The sequence below is a fragment of the Notamacropus eugenii genome, chromosome 4 (genome assembly GCF_028372415.1).
Source record: "Notamacropus eugenii isolate mMacEug1 chromosome 4, mMacEug1.pri_v2, whole genome shotgun sequence".
In the NCBI taxonomy this organism is placed as follows: Eukaryota; Metazoa; Chordata; class Mammalia; order Diprotodontia; family Macropodidae; genus Notamacropus; species Notamacropus eugenii.
Window position 1 is genome coordinate 293,710,755 of NC_092875.1, and position 16,554 is coordinate 293,727,308.

A 16,554-nucleotide genomic window follows, 5' to 3' on the forward strand; every position below is an offset into this window, starting at 1 on the left:
GACAGTACTACTCATAATTTTCCATCCTTCATTTCCTTAATGATTTGACTAATGAGATTTATACTCGAAAAGGAAATTCCTTTAGCTGCCTTTTCTTTCAGATCAACAAGAACATTGTATTTTACTGACCAAAATATCTTCTGTTCTCTTAGCCTCATCTTTATGTCATTAGTTTTATATCGATTAAATATCTCAAGTTATAAGTTTAGTCTTTCATCCATTTCTGATTGTTCATATTTCAACAGCTTATCATTTTTTAGGTTGAAGCTGATAGGATTCCACAGAGCCCTCTAATCTGATGTCAGTTTTGAAATTTTCTGTTATTAATTTATGTGACTATACACATACAATTTATTAAGAAATAACCAATGATCTTTCTTCACCTACTTAACTTTGGCAGTTTTGTTTCTGTATGCCATGTAGCCCTTTTCACATTCAGAACCTTCTGACATTAAAAAAATCACTTAGATAATTTTAATTGACCTTTTCATAGACAACTGGATATTTTCCAAGAATAATGTTATCATACTTCTACCAAAACTAGTGATTAGCTTCCTCTGTGCTGAAACTGTTTGACCTCAGTGCATCGTTCTGTCTTAGGCTAATCCAAATTATGGTTTGGTTGCCAATGTTGAGATTATTAGCTATTGTCTGAGAAGTTGCTTTTTCTTAAGTCATTATTGTCCCACTTTCAATTCCTTCTCCAGAATCTTTCAGTTTTGTCTTCATAGATTGTATAGTGAACTGTGATCTTATTTCCCTGTGCCAGGGCCTTGATAGTATATTTTAGAGAGCTTAAGAGAGCAATAATGTTTGGCCTGTGACTTGCCCCAATACTTTGGCATCGCGAGTCAATCTGTCCCCTTTCTTCTCAACAGAGCTTTTGTACTTAACAGTTCCTATGTAGAGTTTTGTTCTGACTCTTAAATAATCATGGTTTATGGATGTGACAGTTCTGAATAACTTGCCACACATATTTTAATTTTAATATTGTTCACTATTCTCCCTTGTGTCCACCTTTGTACTAAAAACAAGGACTTCATATAATCTCCCTACCTCATCCACAATACATTGTCATAAAATTACAACCATCATTGTCATTTTGTTTATGGTCATGTATGAGATGTTCAAAGTGAGATCACCAGCTTGTCTGCAAAATATTTCTTTATCAACTTCACTAATTCATTTATCTGAGGAAATTATCTGACCTATTCTTCTGTTACTACATATATTCTGATTTCATTTATAGCAAAAATAGTAAGTGTAGTTGCAGTTTAGTTCCTCTCAGCATATCAACTTGTTGAGTGTCAGCAGTTAAATGAATGTCTTTAACCATTTTGATTACTGTGTGATTCTTAACATCAGCTTCCTCCCTTCCATGATCCTCTCTGATTAAACTCAATACACTGGATTGAGAAGTAGTTTGCGTTCCCCCCCCATGGTTCAACATGTCTAAAGAATCCATCACCCCATGAATATCCTTCTGCTGGGAACCTTCCTATAGTTGGTCATGATAACTTTTAGTAGACTGTTCTCTTGCCAGGCTTGTGCTCAAAACTTCTTTTGCTTGGTAGATGTCAGGACTTGCTGTCTCCAAACAATCAGAAGTCTTGGGTATATTATTATAAATGTAATTTTAGAAAGATTTTTATACATAATTACAGCCTCTAGTAATTACCAGCATATAATTTTCTAATGCTGAAAGTAATGTTATGAACAAAATACAAAAATTTCTGATTCGTTTTGATATTAGAAATCTATAATAGTCTCTTACTGTCAAAATATTTAAACGCTGGAAAAATTATGCAAAGCCTGGCCTATTGTAATATAATACTTCTCACTATTCTAGTAATATTTTATTATGTAATGCTTTCTAAAACTTCTGTTACACTCTTAATAGTCATTATGCTGTAAAGTTTGGGCAAGTCAGTGCCTTTAAAGTTAAACTGGTTTTCCAGAACAAGGGTTTCTAGTTTGTTTAGAATGTGAAAACATATTTGTCATCTTCAAAACTGAATTGAAAAATATACTTTTAATGCAGTAATAGAAATCTAAAAACAAATTAGAATATTTGAAGAGATTACTCATAGTCCTTGATTTAATAGTGAGTCTTATTCCAAAACTATTTTAAGCCAGTTATTTGGGACACATTTTCTTTCTAGAAATATGTTAAGAATTGGAAATCAAAGGGATGCCCATCAATTGGGGAATGGCTAAACAAGCTGTGGTATACTACTGTGATGGATTATTATTATTCTGCTATAAGAACAAGCAGAATGACTTCAGAAAAACCTCTCGAGACTTATATGAACTGATGCATAGTGAAGTAAACAGAACTGGGAGAACTTGATACATGGAAACAGCAATATTGTTTGAAGCACTGTGAATGACTTCTCAGCAGTAAAATGATTCAAAGCAGTCTTAGTGGACTAATGATGATGCATGTTGTCTGTTTCCAGAGAAAGATCTGCTATTGATTGAATACATTCTGAAGTAATGCTGTTTTTCACTTTGTTTTTTCCTTATATTTGAGTCTTCTTGTACATATTGACTTATATGGAAATGTTTTATATATTTGCATATGTACAGCCTATATGTGATTACTATCTGAGAGAGGGAGGAAGGGAGGGATAGAATTTGGAACTCAGAACTTTAAATAAACATGTTTTTTAAAAATGGGGAGAACATAAAATAACTGCATAAGTTACAGAACAAAACAAAGAAATATAACCTGCACATCTATTTATATATGTTATACTACTCATCTTTTACAGAGTTTCAACTTTGCTATAAAAACATCTTTTCTTGCTGTACCTCTGGTGATGTGGTGAAAGGGTTTTCAGAGGTGATGGAATCCATGGATAGCTTTCAGTGAGTCCATGAATTTAGATGGGAAAAAATTATACTCTTCAATATAATTGGTTCCCTTTATAATTGGCCTCACCAGACTATCAAGAGAGATCCATTACAAAGAAAATTTAAGAATCCATACTCTAAAGCAACATTTCAAATGTACAAACAAAAAAATTGTGAAAAATGATTGAAGAAACTGGGTCTTCTTAGTGTAAAGAGAAGACTTACGAGGAATGTGAGTTGTCTTCATATACTTGTTAGAATCTCATGTGGTAGCAGTATTAATTCCAAAGGTCAGAAATAAAATAATTACTCAAAATAATACCCTTCCAGTAGTTTTTGCTGTAACAGGAATATATTAGTTGACAGTCTGTAGAATTCATCAAATTCATCATCTACTTATGAAATGTTTTTTCTTATGAAAGTTTTGCTTTAGTTGAATTTCAGAATAAAACTTTATGTGTTACTGCTATGTTTCCCAAAAACAAAAGGTCTAATTTCCTTGAGAAAATCTATGATTTCATCAAGGTAGGTACATTCTCTTAATGAATTTCGTTTCATCCTATATGGCATTTGTTTATGTTCCCATATGTCCATCACTGTGGGCACACCTATCATGTCATTGATATTTTCCTCATTCTCTTGATATTGCATGGAATACCCAGGCTATCTCTCAGTTACTCTTGCATTTGTCAAGTGATCAGTCCATCCTTTTTGCTTACATATCTTTCTGATGACATCCTTTGAATACTGCTGTTCTTGCACACTTCTTGATTGCTAAGTGCCGCCTATCACTCACTACCATATGACATCAACAGATTACTTGTTTTAAAAATGGGTCTTGTTTAGTTGAGATACATAACCCAGTCTGCTTTTCTCTTTTGTTTAGTTATGGGGTTCTGCTCATTGTTCAAGATATATCCTAATGGACAGGTTCTATGGGTAGTTCATTCATCTATTATAAACAACAGAAATTCCTTTCCACTTGTTTTTTCCAGTGTAGCTTAATGGCTATAATTCATGAGTGATTATTGATCTCTTTATGAGGTTTTGTTGTATTACAGGAATTGATGCAACCTGCACAATGTCATCCACAGATCTGAGCTTCTGAAGGACATAGCCATGTAGGGGATATTTCTTTGATTTTGGTGTTATGATATGATGCAGTTTTTCTGGAATGGTGGCAAACACCTTTCTCAGGCATAGGTCTTCTTGTTTTATGCCTTCCTTCATCTCACACGGTCATCAAGCAAGCAGTTAGGTCTGTTACATCTTTTCAGGAGTCGTAAGTGTGAGTGAGACAACATTTTGCTCTGTTGAATCAAATGGTTTTTTATAACCAACAAACAAGTCTATTAGGATATTGTGTTCTTTACACCTTCCATTCTTTTCTGTGTATAAAAGTCTGCTATATAATATCATTCACAGGAACACGCTTGTTTCTTTTTCATGCCTTTATGAATGCCATTGATTTATATGTAGTTTATTGTAATAAAAATTTTCAGGTAGGAAAATGGGTAAATGATTCAGTAATTATTAATATTTTCCTAGATACCTTTAAAATGTCAGATTTCTTTTTCTATGCCTCTGGAATCTTCCCCTCTTTCAGAAGCTATAAGAATTCTTCTCTCCTTACTGATTGGCTTCATCTAAAACAGTAAAGGGCTTTAAAGTAAGTACTCTTGTCTGTTGCTTACTGGCTCATTTGTTTAGAGCACCATTCTAATACGGTAATATTTTAGTCTCCATGTTAGCCAGCTAGCTTTTTTTTCCAGCACATAATCATAGGCTGTATTATATAGCACTGACTACCTGTTTTTTGCAGATATGTTTGGTGCTCCCAGGTCAAAATATATGTGAAGGGATTGTCATAAATCTGGACTTAATAAGTAAGAAAGCAAGTAAAAGATTATTCCATAATTCCTTTTCCTATCAAAGAAATAGCCTCCTAGCTGAAATGTGTATATTGGTCACCTTAGGGATGAATATTTTAGTAACTGATCACAAGGTAATTATATCTATCTGTGGAAAATAGTTTATCCTTTTAAAAATGCAATATACCAATATTTGATAAATTGCTTTTGGTAACATAATAATGAGATAAATAATAATTTGAGATAATAATAATGAAACAAAATTCTCATAGCAAAGAAAAATTTCTAGGTTTTCTTTGCTATGAGAATTATATCACATGTATTGGTGGAGGAAAGGAGGAAGAGGAGGAACTACTTGATTAACCATAGTGGAGAATGTGCCACTACTGGAAATAAGTATTAATTATTGAAATGAGTTCAATCCTTAGTTTTGATGAGTCTATAACCATAGTTTTTTGAGTTTTGTCTTTAAAGAATTTTGAAAACAGATCTCTGAATCTTTTCATATACTACTGCCATGGTCTTTGTTACAATTCTTCCAGCAGTAAGTACTCTGTTGGAAGAATTGTGGTTTCCATATATTTAATCAATAAATTTTATTTTAAATCACCAAAATAGTTGAAATTGGACAGTAGTGGTACAGTATAGAATCTAGGAATATACATAGTAAAGGATCATGAACAATAGTGTAAACTTATTTTCTCTTTTTGTCTAAAGACATGGAGTTGGGATGAAGACAATAAATTGAAATCAGGGGTGAAAAAATACGGAGAGGGACGTTGGCAGAAAATTCTCTCAACTTACACATTCTGCAATCGAACGAATGTTATGTTAAAGGACAGGTGGCGAACTTTGAAGAAGTTAGAATTAGTTTCTTCAGACAATGAGGCCTGAATGTGTTCCTAAAAGGTGGGTTAAATGAGGAAAAGCATCTGGATCATTTGGTTTGTTTTAGCAGTTGATGTTGCATTCTGAAATGTTTAAATGTTTTCATGGGATAGCACTGTTATTCCACTGTTCTGTGGAACAGTGTCAATGGACAGGCTTCTTAACACTGCCATTTTTGCACCATGCCACATACTTACTATCATTTTGCTCAGTTTAATATAGAAGAGTCTGGGGGGAACAATCTACCAAACAAAATTTGAATGTTTTGAGTCATTGAACAGTAATATTCTGCCAAGATACAGTTGCTTGACTTTATGGCTTCAGTGTGTCCCTTTCAAAGTCTCATTGATAAAATCGTAAATATACAGTGTTATTTCTATGCATGGTATGTTTTCATATAAGGAGGAAGGTTGAAGGTAATAAATTACATACCTAAGATAACAAAATATTGACTAATAAATTTTCTTATACAACAGCTTGGTTTTGACTTTGTTCTGACTTGTAATATGAAAACATACATCATAATTATCAAGTTCTGTGATTTTATTTAACATAGTACAGGAAAATATTAATTGTACTAGAAATGAACTCTGATAGATCAAATTAACAATTTTAATATCACTTAGGTGAAAATTGATTAGAATAACTCTTGGAATCATTACTGCCTGTTTTGTTCACCTCAAGTATTTTGTTCGTAATGTCTTGGTCAAGAAACACACAGAATGACTTAATTGTATACATGAGTACAACAAGTTAGTTGGACTAGCTAGAATGTTTTTCTTTGTTAAATCATTAAACCAGGAAAAAAATAACGTGAAATTTATTCATGGTAACTCTAGAATTGCCTTGCCAAGTATTAGAGATTGGAGTTTATAGACACATTGGAATAGTTGTGACTGTGTGTTTTCCATTTCCTGTTTAAAAATTCAGTCAGCCCTTTTGCTGTTAAAATTGTGTATTATTAAATGAAAAACTCCAATCCTCATATTGTTGCTAGGTATTTGAATGTGCACAAATTCCAAACTCTATTGCCTGACTGATGACTGACTCACTTCTTCACCCCCTTTGCTTCAGTCAGCTTACATTATAAAAACGTACAGCACAAGAGCCCTTAACCTTTTTTGTGTCTTGGGCCCCTTGAGCAGTTTAAAGCCTCTTGGCGTGTCAGAATGTTTTTCTATGCATAAAGCAACAAGCATTTATTAAGTGCTTGTGATATGTCCAGCACTGTGCTAAGCATATTTGGTAATACTAAATTCAACTTGAAAAGCTCTCAAGAAGCTTGCCTTTTAATGGTGGAAGACAATACACAAAAGGAAGCTGAAAATGGAACACACCCAAGAAGTTAGGACATTGTAACAAAAGTATTATAGTCAATGGTTTTTGGAGAAAGATGATTTAAGTTTGTGGCATGTGAAGTTTAAAGTACTACTAGGACTTCTTCATATAAATATGTGTGGGTGTGTAAAAAAAAAAGTTTGGGAAACAGTTTGAGACTACATAGGTAGATTTGTAATCATTTCCTTTAGAGGTAACAATTACAGCTATGTGAATGGATGAGCTTGATAAGGGAGTAGAGGGGCTCTATTTGATAACAGAGCCATATAAATACCCAGAAGGGACTCTCCATATGGCTGTCCCTTTGCCATCTTAAAAATTAAAAAGTACAGAATAATCTGTTCTGCCCTCACAAAACCTGCCCTGCCCCATCCACCATTTCTAAGATTCTAAGATTACCCTAAGCTTGCAACCTCAGTGTTACCTAGCTCTTTCATCTCTTTCCCCATACAGACTCTCTCACTTCAGTTCAATCAATGACCAAATCTTGTTTATTCTACCTGGAAAATAATTCATGTTCTCCTTTCATATTGCTTATATCACTGCCAAATTATGATGATAAACCCATTTCTTCCATTCTCTACCCTGTCCAATCTATCCTTAGAGTAGTACCAATAACATCAGTAGCAATAGTGAACACGTTGTAGTGCTTCAGAGTCTAAATAGCATTTTACTTTTGCCATTTGATCCTCACAACACTGCTGTGAGGCTAAGTGATTTACCTGGCTAGTAAGTGTTTTTGAGGTTGAATTTAAACTCAGGTCTCCCTGACTTTTAAGACTATCATGCCATACCTGCCTACCTCTGCCAGTTCGTAGTTATCTACACAAGTCAAACTGTATTGCTTCCCTATTCAATTCCTTCAGTTGCCCCATTTTCTCTGTAATATAAAATATATTCTACAACCTGGCATTAAGGACCAGTCTCTGCCATCTTATGTTTTCACCCTTATTTCATCCCTTCAAGGACTGTCTTCTAGATAAACTCAACTAGTAACTGTTCTTACCTCCATGTTTTTATGTACACCATCCCCCAACTATTAATAGCCTTTCTTCAGTATATCAGCCTGTTGGAAATCCCTATCTTCCTTCAAGATATAGCTCAGATGCAACTTTTTAAAAGAAACCTTCCCTCATTTCAGCTCCCCTTCAGAAAATAAGTGCTCTCCATTTTCTTGAAACACTTTAAAGTCTACCTTGCATCATGTTCGTTTGTGTACATGTCCCATCTCCTCTCTACACCCCAAATTGTCCTTAATCTCATTAAAGGCAGGGACTGTTTTCCCCCCTCTTTTGATTTCCTAGTTAATAAACTGCATACCCCTCAACCCAGCAGTGCCACTACAAAGGGACCAAAGAAATAGTGAAAAGGACCCACCCAAATGTGCAGAAATATTTATAGCCATTCTTTTTGTGGTGGCAAAGAATTGGAAATTGAAGGGATGCGTATTATTGGGAAATGACTAAAGTATATGAATGTGATGTAATACTATGGTGGTGTAAGAAATGATGAAGGGAGTGGTTTCAAAAAAACCTGAGAGGATTTATATGAAATGATACAAAGTAAAATGAACAAAACCAGGAGAACACTTTATATGATAAAGATACTAGAAAGATTTAGGAACTCTGATTTGTTGTTGATCCTCTGTTTTCTAACAGAGGATCTATGACATGAGGAAGTCTAGACTTGCAAATGAATTGAAGTGAGACGGAGCTGTGCAGTCATCAGCCTCACTCTCTCCTCCAGAGTCATCGGAGTACAGCAGCAAGAAATAGGTCAAGGCGACTGGCAGTGATCAGATGGAACTCTGATCAACACAACGACCAATCCCAGTTTCGAAGAACTCGTGATGAAATATGCTATCTACCTCCGGAGAGAGAAGTGATCAGTGCAGATTGAAGCATATTTCCTTTTTCTTCCTTGCTGTTTTTGGACATGAGTAATGTGGGGATTTATTTTCCATAACTACATATTTGTAATGATTTGGGTTTTTGCGGGGGGGGGGGGGGTTGGAGAGTTTTTTTCACTTGTCAGTATGTGGGGGTGGGAAGAAAGGGAAAGTTTGGAACTGCAAATAAAATAAAACTGAGCTTTTTAAAAAAGTGGAAGATGAGGTAAGAGTTCTTAGCCATAGGGCAAGGAAGTAGTACCATTTTATTATGCTCCTACACAAACAAATGCTATAGTTGATGAAGGGTCATTTCAGTTAGCTCAGGTTGCTAGGGGGTGATGTACAGTTAAAAAAAAATTACTTGGTCATCTAAGTGGCCCAGTAAATAAAACACTTGACCTGGAGTCAGGAAGATAGGAGTTCAAATGTGACTTCAGCCACTTTCTAGCTATGTGACCCTGGGCAAATCATTTAACCCCTGTTTGCCTCAATTTCTCATCTGTATAATGGGGACCCACTGAAGAAGAAAATGGCAAACAACTCCAGCATCTGTTAAGAAAACACTGAATAGGGTCACAGAAAGTCGGACGTGACTGAAAACAATTAAACAGTGACAACACAGAACATGAGTTTTGAGATAACCACTAAGCATAATGTAATTTTCTTCTTGATTTCTGTTTATATTGGCAGCTGAATGGCACAATGGAGAGAACGCTGGGCCTGGAGTCAGGAAAACCTGACCTGAGACCTCAGTTCAAATGCCACCTTGAACACTTACTAGTTGTGTAATTCTGGGCAGGTCACTTAACGTCTTTCCTCTTCAGTTTCTTCAGCTGTAAAATACCAACCACCTCACACAGTTGATTTGTTGATCAAATGAAATTATTTGTAGGCATTTCCCATAATACCTAGCCCATAGAATGCTCATAAGTGCTTATTCCCTTCCCATTATCACTTTATAGCATGATAGCAACTTCTGCCTTTTTCTTTTCTTTTTTTTTTTTTGATTAACCATGTGCATAGTAAATTTTGTTCTAGCCTCTCATTTTTAGTCAATACATGTTTTTGTCTTAGGGATGTGTTTCATGTAAGCAACAGATTGTAAGGTTTTGAATTTACTCCATTCTGTGACTTGCTTCCATTTTATTGCATTAATCCATTTGTATTTCAAATTATGTGATAAGTTTATATTTTCCTCTATTTGTTTCTGTTGTTTTTTTTTCCAAATCAAGTTGCTTTTTTTTCTCGTTTCTATGATAATTTTTGCTTAACCTAGGCAGCTCTCTTCTTACAGGTTCTCTTGCTCTCATCCTCAAACCCAACCCCTCCTATTTGTCAACCCTTTCCCTAGTTTTACTTGTTATTCTCCCCTTTTGTTATATAATTATTCCCTTTTTTCCCTTTCTTTTTCCTGTTCAGTTAAGTGGTTAATTCAAAATTACTCTCGTTTTCCTTACCTTTTTAGTCTTTTTTTCCTGTGCTTTTTTTTAAAAAAAATGTTTATTGATATCTTTTGTTTTTACGTTCTCTAAGTTTTTCCCAAGATCCTTCTCTTCCTTTCCCTCTCCACCAGTCATCTCATATAATAAGGGAAAAAATGAAAGGAGAAAAAATAGCAAATCCTAATTAATACATCTTAAAAATCCTGAAAATTATGCAGTGTTCCATGCCCAAGGACCTTACACTTCTGCAGAGGAGTGAGAGGGAACATCTTATATTTCCTTTTGAGGGCCAGGCTTTTTTTCTGTTATTTTGCAACATTCACTCTAAATTGTTTTGTGTTTTTTTTTTCCATTTACATTGGTATAGTCATATGTTATATGCAGCTTACTTCACTCTGCATCAGTTCATGTAAATATTTCCATTCTTTGTATTAAGTGCAGAGATAAGAATTCCCATCAGGGCAAGTAACTGGCAGAGTTTAAAACTTTAATATTCTGCCACCTTATTCTGTGGCCTTATGTCATTTAACCTCCTAATACTCATTTTTCCAGGCAGTATTTACTTCATTACATTCATATTATAGTGTAGGTCCTGTTTGAAGGAATTTTCTCTTTTTTAGCCCCAGCCACTCAACACATTGCCTGGCAAACAGTAGGTGTCTAATACATTCTTAACCGACCTGAGTAAAAGGAAGTAATAATTTACTTTGTTTTGGGATGACAGTAATAATAGTAATAGTGAATGGACTGTCAGCCCTCTGTAGTCTCAACTGTTTCTTATCCCAAAGAAAACCATGCACAGGAAACAAAAGTAGTATTTTTATTTCAGCTTTTAAACAGGATCTTTTCAATTTCTTAAAGATAAAGCGATCACATTGTTAAACAAGGTCCCATGGTTTAAAACTCTCCCTGTGGGAGTTTTGAGATTTTTTGAGGCACTTAATTCTTACAGTTGAAATGTTTCTTGGATGCTAATGAAAGTGAAATTCTATAACTGGCATAATTACTCCACTCCTAAGTTTCCTTCATGACTCAATATAAGAAGTAAATTCTGTTGCCCCTCAAATTAACATTGGATTGTTCTTGTCTATCAGAAACATTAGTGTCCATTTACTTTCTCCAGTAAAACTTTAGCAGATCAGTGTATGTTTTTATAAAGTGCTTATGAAAGATTAAATAAATCATTCTGTCTGAAAAGTTTTTGAGAATAAGGACCAATACAAAGTAGGAAATGTTCCTAACTATTTAGGAAACTTAAAGGAGATTTTTGACATGGAAAAAAAATCTTAATATGACTTAAAGTGTAAATATCCTTGTTGGTTGTGGGACAATAGCTTCAATGCAATATAAGTGTACATCATGTGTGTCTCATAGACTTCCCACCGAAGAGACCCCATAGAAGCGACCTTTGTATAGACAGATCTCAGATCCTCCAAACCACAGCAGTGATGTGGGATAGTCAACTATTTTGAGACTGGATTCTATGCACAAGTCTCTTCTTTATTCCTTTATTTTCTTGAAAGCATGACAATTAAATGTTTAGCACACACAGCAGATTTTTTTTTTTAAGATTTGTGAAATGTGTTAAATGTTCCTTATGATATTAAAAATATTCACAATTTTTTAAAACTCCTTAAACTCTAAATAAAAATGAAACTGTGCACAGCTGGACATGAGCAGTGGTCCACTCGCCGAACTTTTTTCCATGTTCCTTGGCATCGAGGATTACCAATAGCTTGCCAATGAAGAGTTTGATTTCTGAAACAATATTTTTTAAAATATGTCACTAAACCAGATAAAATTTGATGTTGATTATCTTAGTTGAGAGCTGACTTTTTAAACATTCACATAGAGATTTTATGCCTTGTGGTATAGCTAAGGAAAACATTTGTTCCAGGCTGATTTCTTCATACCTCTTAGCACGTTCTTTGATGACTACACTCTACCAAATCTGGCATTTGGGTACAGGAAATACAAATTAACACTAGCAGAAGCCTAAATAAAACATTATCTTATTTTAAGTTGATTTTGTTGGGGTTGTTTTCCTTGGGAGTGAGGGTGTTGGGACAGAGCTGAGGAGGGAGAAGATGATGGACCAATGAGTGTGGCCATACGTGGCAATATTCAATCTGGGACATCCCAGGACTTTGGGCCCCAGACTTCCTGGCACTCAGTTTAAAGTCATGACAAACAGCCCTGAAGAACCACCACTATAAATTTCAAAGACCCAGAACGGCCTAACTCTGAGAGATGATGTAGGAACTCCAGTGACCTAGGTTAAGTTCAAGCATAGCAGAAAGCAAAGCGTGTTCCTAGCACATGCTAATAATTAAGGCTAGAAATATGAATGAATTGAAGAAAATATAGATCACTACAAAGAATTACAATAAATGTCAAAATGCCTAAAGATACTCAAAAATCCAACCTAGAAAGAGTGCTTTGCTGACAACTGAAAGCAGAGACAGGAAGAAAATACCTGTAATGACTACATGAATATCTAGAAGAAATGAAACAAACATGGAATAAAAGTTTGAAGAAAAATTAACCAAATAAGGACTCCTTGATAATTAGAATTGACCAAGCAAAATCAATGACTCCATGAGACAGTAAGAAATAGTACAAATTAAAAGACTGAAAAAATAGTAGATCTGATATAAGAATAACTCAGCTGGAAATCTCATCAGATGATTTCAGAATTACTAGACTGCCTAAAAACTAGACTTTTAAAAATGAGCCTGGACATTGTATTTTAAGAAATCATAAATGACAAAATTATCCAGCTCTTATAACTAGAAGCCAAAGTGAAAACAGAAAAACTATTCCTATCACTTCCTTAAAGAATTCCCAAAAGGAAAAGTCAAGAATATCAGTCAAAATGTTTCCACATCAAAAAAAAAAAATACAGGAGGCAGAAAGAAAGGAGTTTCAGTTCAGAAAATCACAGGATCACAAAAGTAGTAGTGCCTGCTATACATAGTAGGAAATATTGAAATAAAACTGCCAAAGAGGTGGAACTAAGATGATGGAATAACAAGAAACAATACAGTAAACCACCACTACCCCCACAGAAACTCCAAAAGGATATAACTGCACCAGACCAAATTCTGATGGAGAAATCCACTGAGTGATTTTTCCAGTCCAGGTCTTCACAGATGTGGGGAACTTGCAGCCTCTAGGTCCTCAAGTACTCAAGAATCCAAACTTCCCAGAACAACTTTGTTGGATTCTTGAGTACTTGAGGACCTAGAGGCTGCAGGTTCCCCAACCCTGGTAGGGAAACAGAGTCTGCAGACATTGGAGAAGGTATCTGTCCAGAAGTTGTATACAGGAAGCATTCCTATAGTGGGAGAGCCTGTACACCAGGGCAAGAAGTCAGGTGCCAAGTAGCAGCTTTGTTCACTATAAGTGCCTGGTCACAGATCCAAAGTGGACTGAAGTAATCTTGCTTCTAAAAACCTGAAGCACAAAGCAAGCAGCAGTGGTACAGCTCAGATCACAGGAGCAGAGCAGCTTCTTAGTTCCAGCTTCTAGCCCAATCTGATGACTCCAAAAGAATAACCAGGGTAGTATTCCTAGACCAAACGGAAGCTTTCCATTCTGTTATTCTGAACCAGCAGAGCTTCCCAGATGGTTGAGTCAAGCAGCAGTCCATTATTACTCAGAATTAAATTTGAGTTAGGAACTTGAAGAACTTCAGTGGGAGATTTGTTGGTTAGTTATTATCCTTTCTTTTCAAAGAAGACCAAAATACCATCACTAAGTTAGAGTTAAGGTAGTGTGTCCAACTGATCAGACCAATATGAACTTGGAAACCTCCACCACAGGTCAAGCACAAAGAGTCCACTTGAACATTTGGAGTGAAGATGTCTCTAAATCTGCTCATCTCATGTTCTTTTGAACTACTGGAATTCTGTTTTCCTCAGAGCAGAGCACCTTCTTTGATGTAGTCTCACCATGTTGGGTGGTCCTTTGCCAGTGTTTCCCATGTCATGCAGTCGATGCTAGAGTTCTTCAAAGAGACCTTGAGAATGTCCTTGTAGCTCCTCTGAGCTCCACGAGAGTGCTTGCTTTGTGTGAGTTCTCTGTAAAATAGTCTTTTAGGCAAATATATGCTAATACCTCTTCACTTTCTTTCAGAGCAATGAATGCAAAACCATCAGCAAACAAAACTCAGGCACCAGCTCTTCCTCCACTTTGGTCTTGGCTTGTAGGCTTCCAAATTGAATAACTTAGCATCAGTGCGGTAGCTGACTTTGAGATCCTTTTCATCCTTGTTGAAGGTATCTGACAACGTTGCTGGAAACATCATGCTAAAAGGCATGGAAGCAAGCATACAGCCCTGCTTTACTCCACTGGTGATTGGGAAAGTGCGAGAACATTGTCCCACAGAACCTGGGCGAGCATGCCATTGTGAAACTGATACAGTACTGATGAACTTCTCAAAGCACCCAAATTTTACTGTAATTTTCCACAGTCCCTCATGGCTTTGGTCAGATCAATGAACACTGTATACAGACTTCTGTTTCTGACATTTCTTTTGGAGTTGTGGGGGAGCAAACACTATTATCAGCCATTCCTTAGCCTTTCCTGAGGCCACACTGGCTCTCAGGTAGATGACCATCTTCCAGGTGAAGAATCAGCCTATTAAGGAGGACTCTGGAAAGAATCTTGACAGCAGTTACTGAGAGACACCCCACCTCCCCTGTGATTGTCCCAGGATAACCTATTCCTTTTGCCTTTATAGGGATAGAAAATGGAGGCATCCTTGAACTCCTGGGGAATAATTTCTTCTTGCCATATAACTCGGAAAATTTTAGTTAGCTTTTGTATGAGTAGTGGACCCCCTGCCTTGTAAATCTCAACTGGATATGAACAGGTAATTTTCAGAGGAAGAAATTAAAGATATCTATGATCATACGAAAAACTGCTCTAAATCACTTTGGATTAGAGAGATGCAAATCAAAACAACTCTGAGGTATCGCATCACACCGATTAGATTGGCAAACATGACAGAACAGGAAAATGATAAATGTTGGAGAGGATGTGGGAGAGTTGGAACACTAATTCATTGTTGGTGGAGCAGTGAGCTCGTCCAACCATTCTGGAGTGCGGTTGGGAACTATTCCCAAAGGGCTACAAAAATGTGCATACCCAGCAATATCGCTTCTAAGACTGTATCCCCAAGAGATCATAAAAATGGGAAAGGGTCCCATATGTACAAAAGTAGTTATAGCAACACTCTTTGTAGTGGCCAAAAACTGAAAATCAAGGGGATGCCCATCAATGGGGGAATGGCTGAATAAATTATGGTATATGAATGTAATGGAATAATATTGCGCCATAAGAAATGATGAACAAGAAGACTTCAGAGAGACCTGGAAAGACATATATGATCTGATGCTGAGTGAAATGAGCAGAACCAGGAGAACTTCGTGCACAGCAACGACCACAGTGTGCAAGAGTTTTTTTATGGTAGACTTGGATCTTCATAGCAATGCAAGGACATCAAAAAAAAAAATTCCCAATGGTCTTCTAAGGCAAAATGCCTTCCACATTCAGAGAAAGAACTATGGAATTCAATCACAGAATGTACCAGATCATTTTTTGTTTTGTTTTGTTTTGTGTGTGTGCGTATTATGTTTTGGTTTGTTATATGATTTCTCCCATTTATTTTAGTTCTTTTTCACAGCATGACTATAGTGGAAATGTATTCAATAGGAATGTATGTGTAGATCCTATATAGAATTGTATGTCTGAGTTTTATGGTAGTGATTGTAGAACATTAAAAATAAATAAAATGAAAAAAATGTAAAAAATCTCAGCTGGAATGGAATCAGCATAAGGCACTTTGCCACAAAAGAAGAAGTGAATGGCATTCAAAACCTCTTCAGTTGAAAATCTGACTAAAGAGGGACTGACTTCAACTTGAGGTATACAATCTGTGGTTTCAGCACTGATGATGGTCTTCATGGCACTGCCATTCACTGTGATCACTCCAGAAAATCATGTATCCAGCTCTGACTTGGGTAAGCTGGCCTTCATTTATCAGCCTTGTTTCACTTAGGGCTGTTATTTGATACCTACTGAGTTCTGTCACAATAAGAGCTGTTCATCATTGAGGTCTACTAGACTACTTGTCCTTAAGTATGTACACATTCCATGTACCAATTAGCTTTGCAAAAGTGTGTGTGTATGTGTGTGTGTGTGTGTGTTTTGACCACAGGGTGAGATCCCCACCTGCCACAGCAAGCCAGCCAAGGTTGGGTGA

At 35.9% G+C, this 16,554-nt stretch overlaps 2 protein-coding genes across 3 annotated transcripts in view; one reads left to right on the plus strand and one right to left on the minus strand.

Moving 5' to 3' along the window:
• TERF1 (telomeric repeat binding factor 1) overlaps nt 1-9,055 on the plus strand; it is a 48,099-nt gene extending 39,044 nt beyond the window's left edge. The window contains exons 10-11 of one of the 2 annotated variants that reach the window (XM_072604865.1): nt 5,445-5,636; nt 8,612-9,055. In XM_072604865.1, the coding sequence (XP_072460966.1) occupies nt 5,445-5,621 (177 nt within the window). In that variant the 3' untranslated portion in view covers nt 5,622-5,636; nt 8,612-9,055. The remainder of the gene's footprint in view (nt 1-5,444; nt 5,637-8,611) is intronic. The other variant, XM_072604864.1, reaches the window with a different exon arrangement.
• A 2,032-nt stretch (nt 9,056-11,087) lies between these two features.
• SBSPON (somatomedin B and thrombospondin type 1 domain containing) overlaps nt 11,088-16,554 on the minus strand; it is a 50,048-nt gene continuing 44,581 nt past the window's right edge. Inside the window, exon 5 of the mRNA XM_072604866.1 lies at nt 11,088-12,044. Within this exon, the coding sequence (XP_072460967.1) occupies nt 11,927-12,044 (118 nt within the window). The 3' untranslated portion in view covers nt 11,088-11,926. The remainder of the gene's footprint in view (nt 12,045-16,554) is intronic.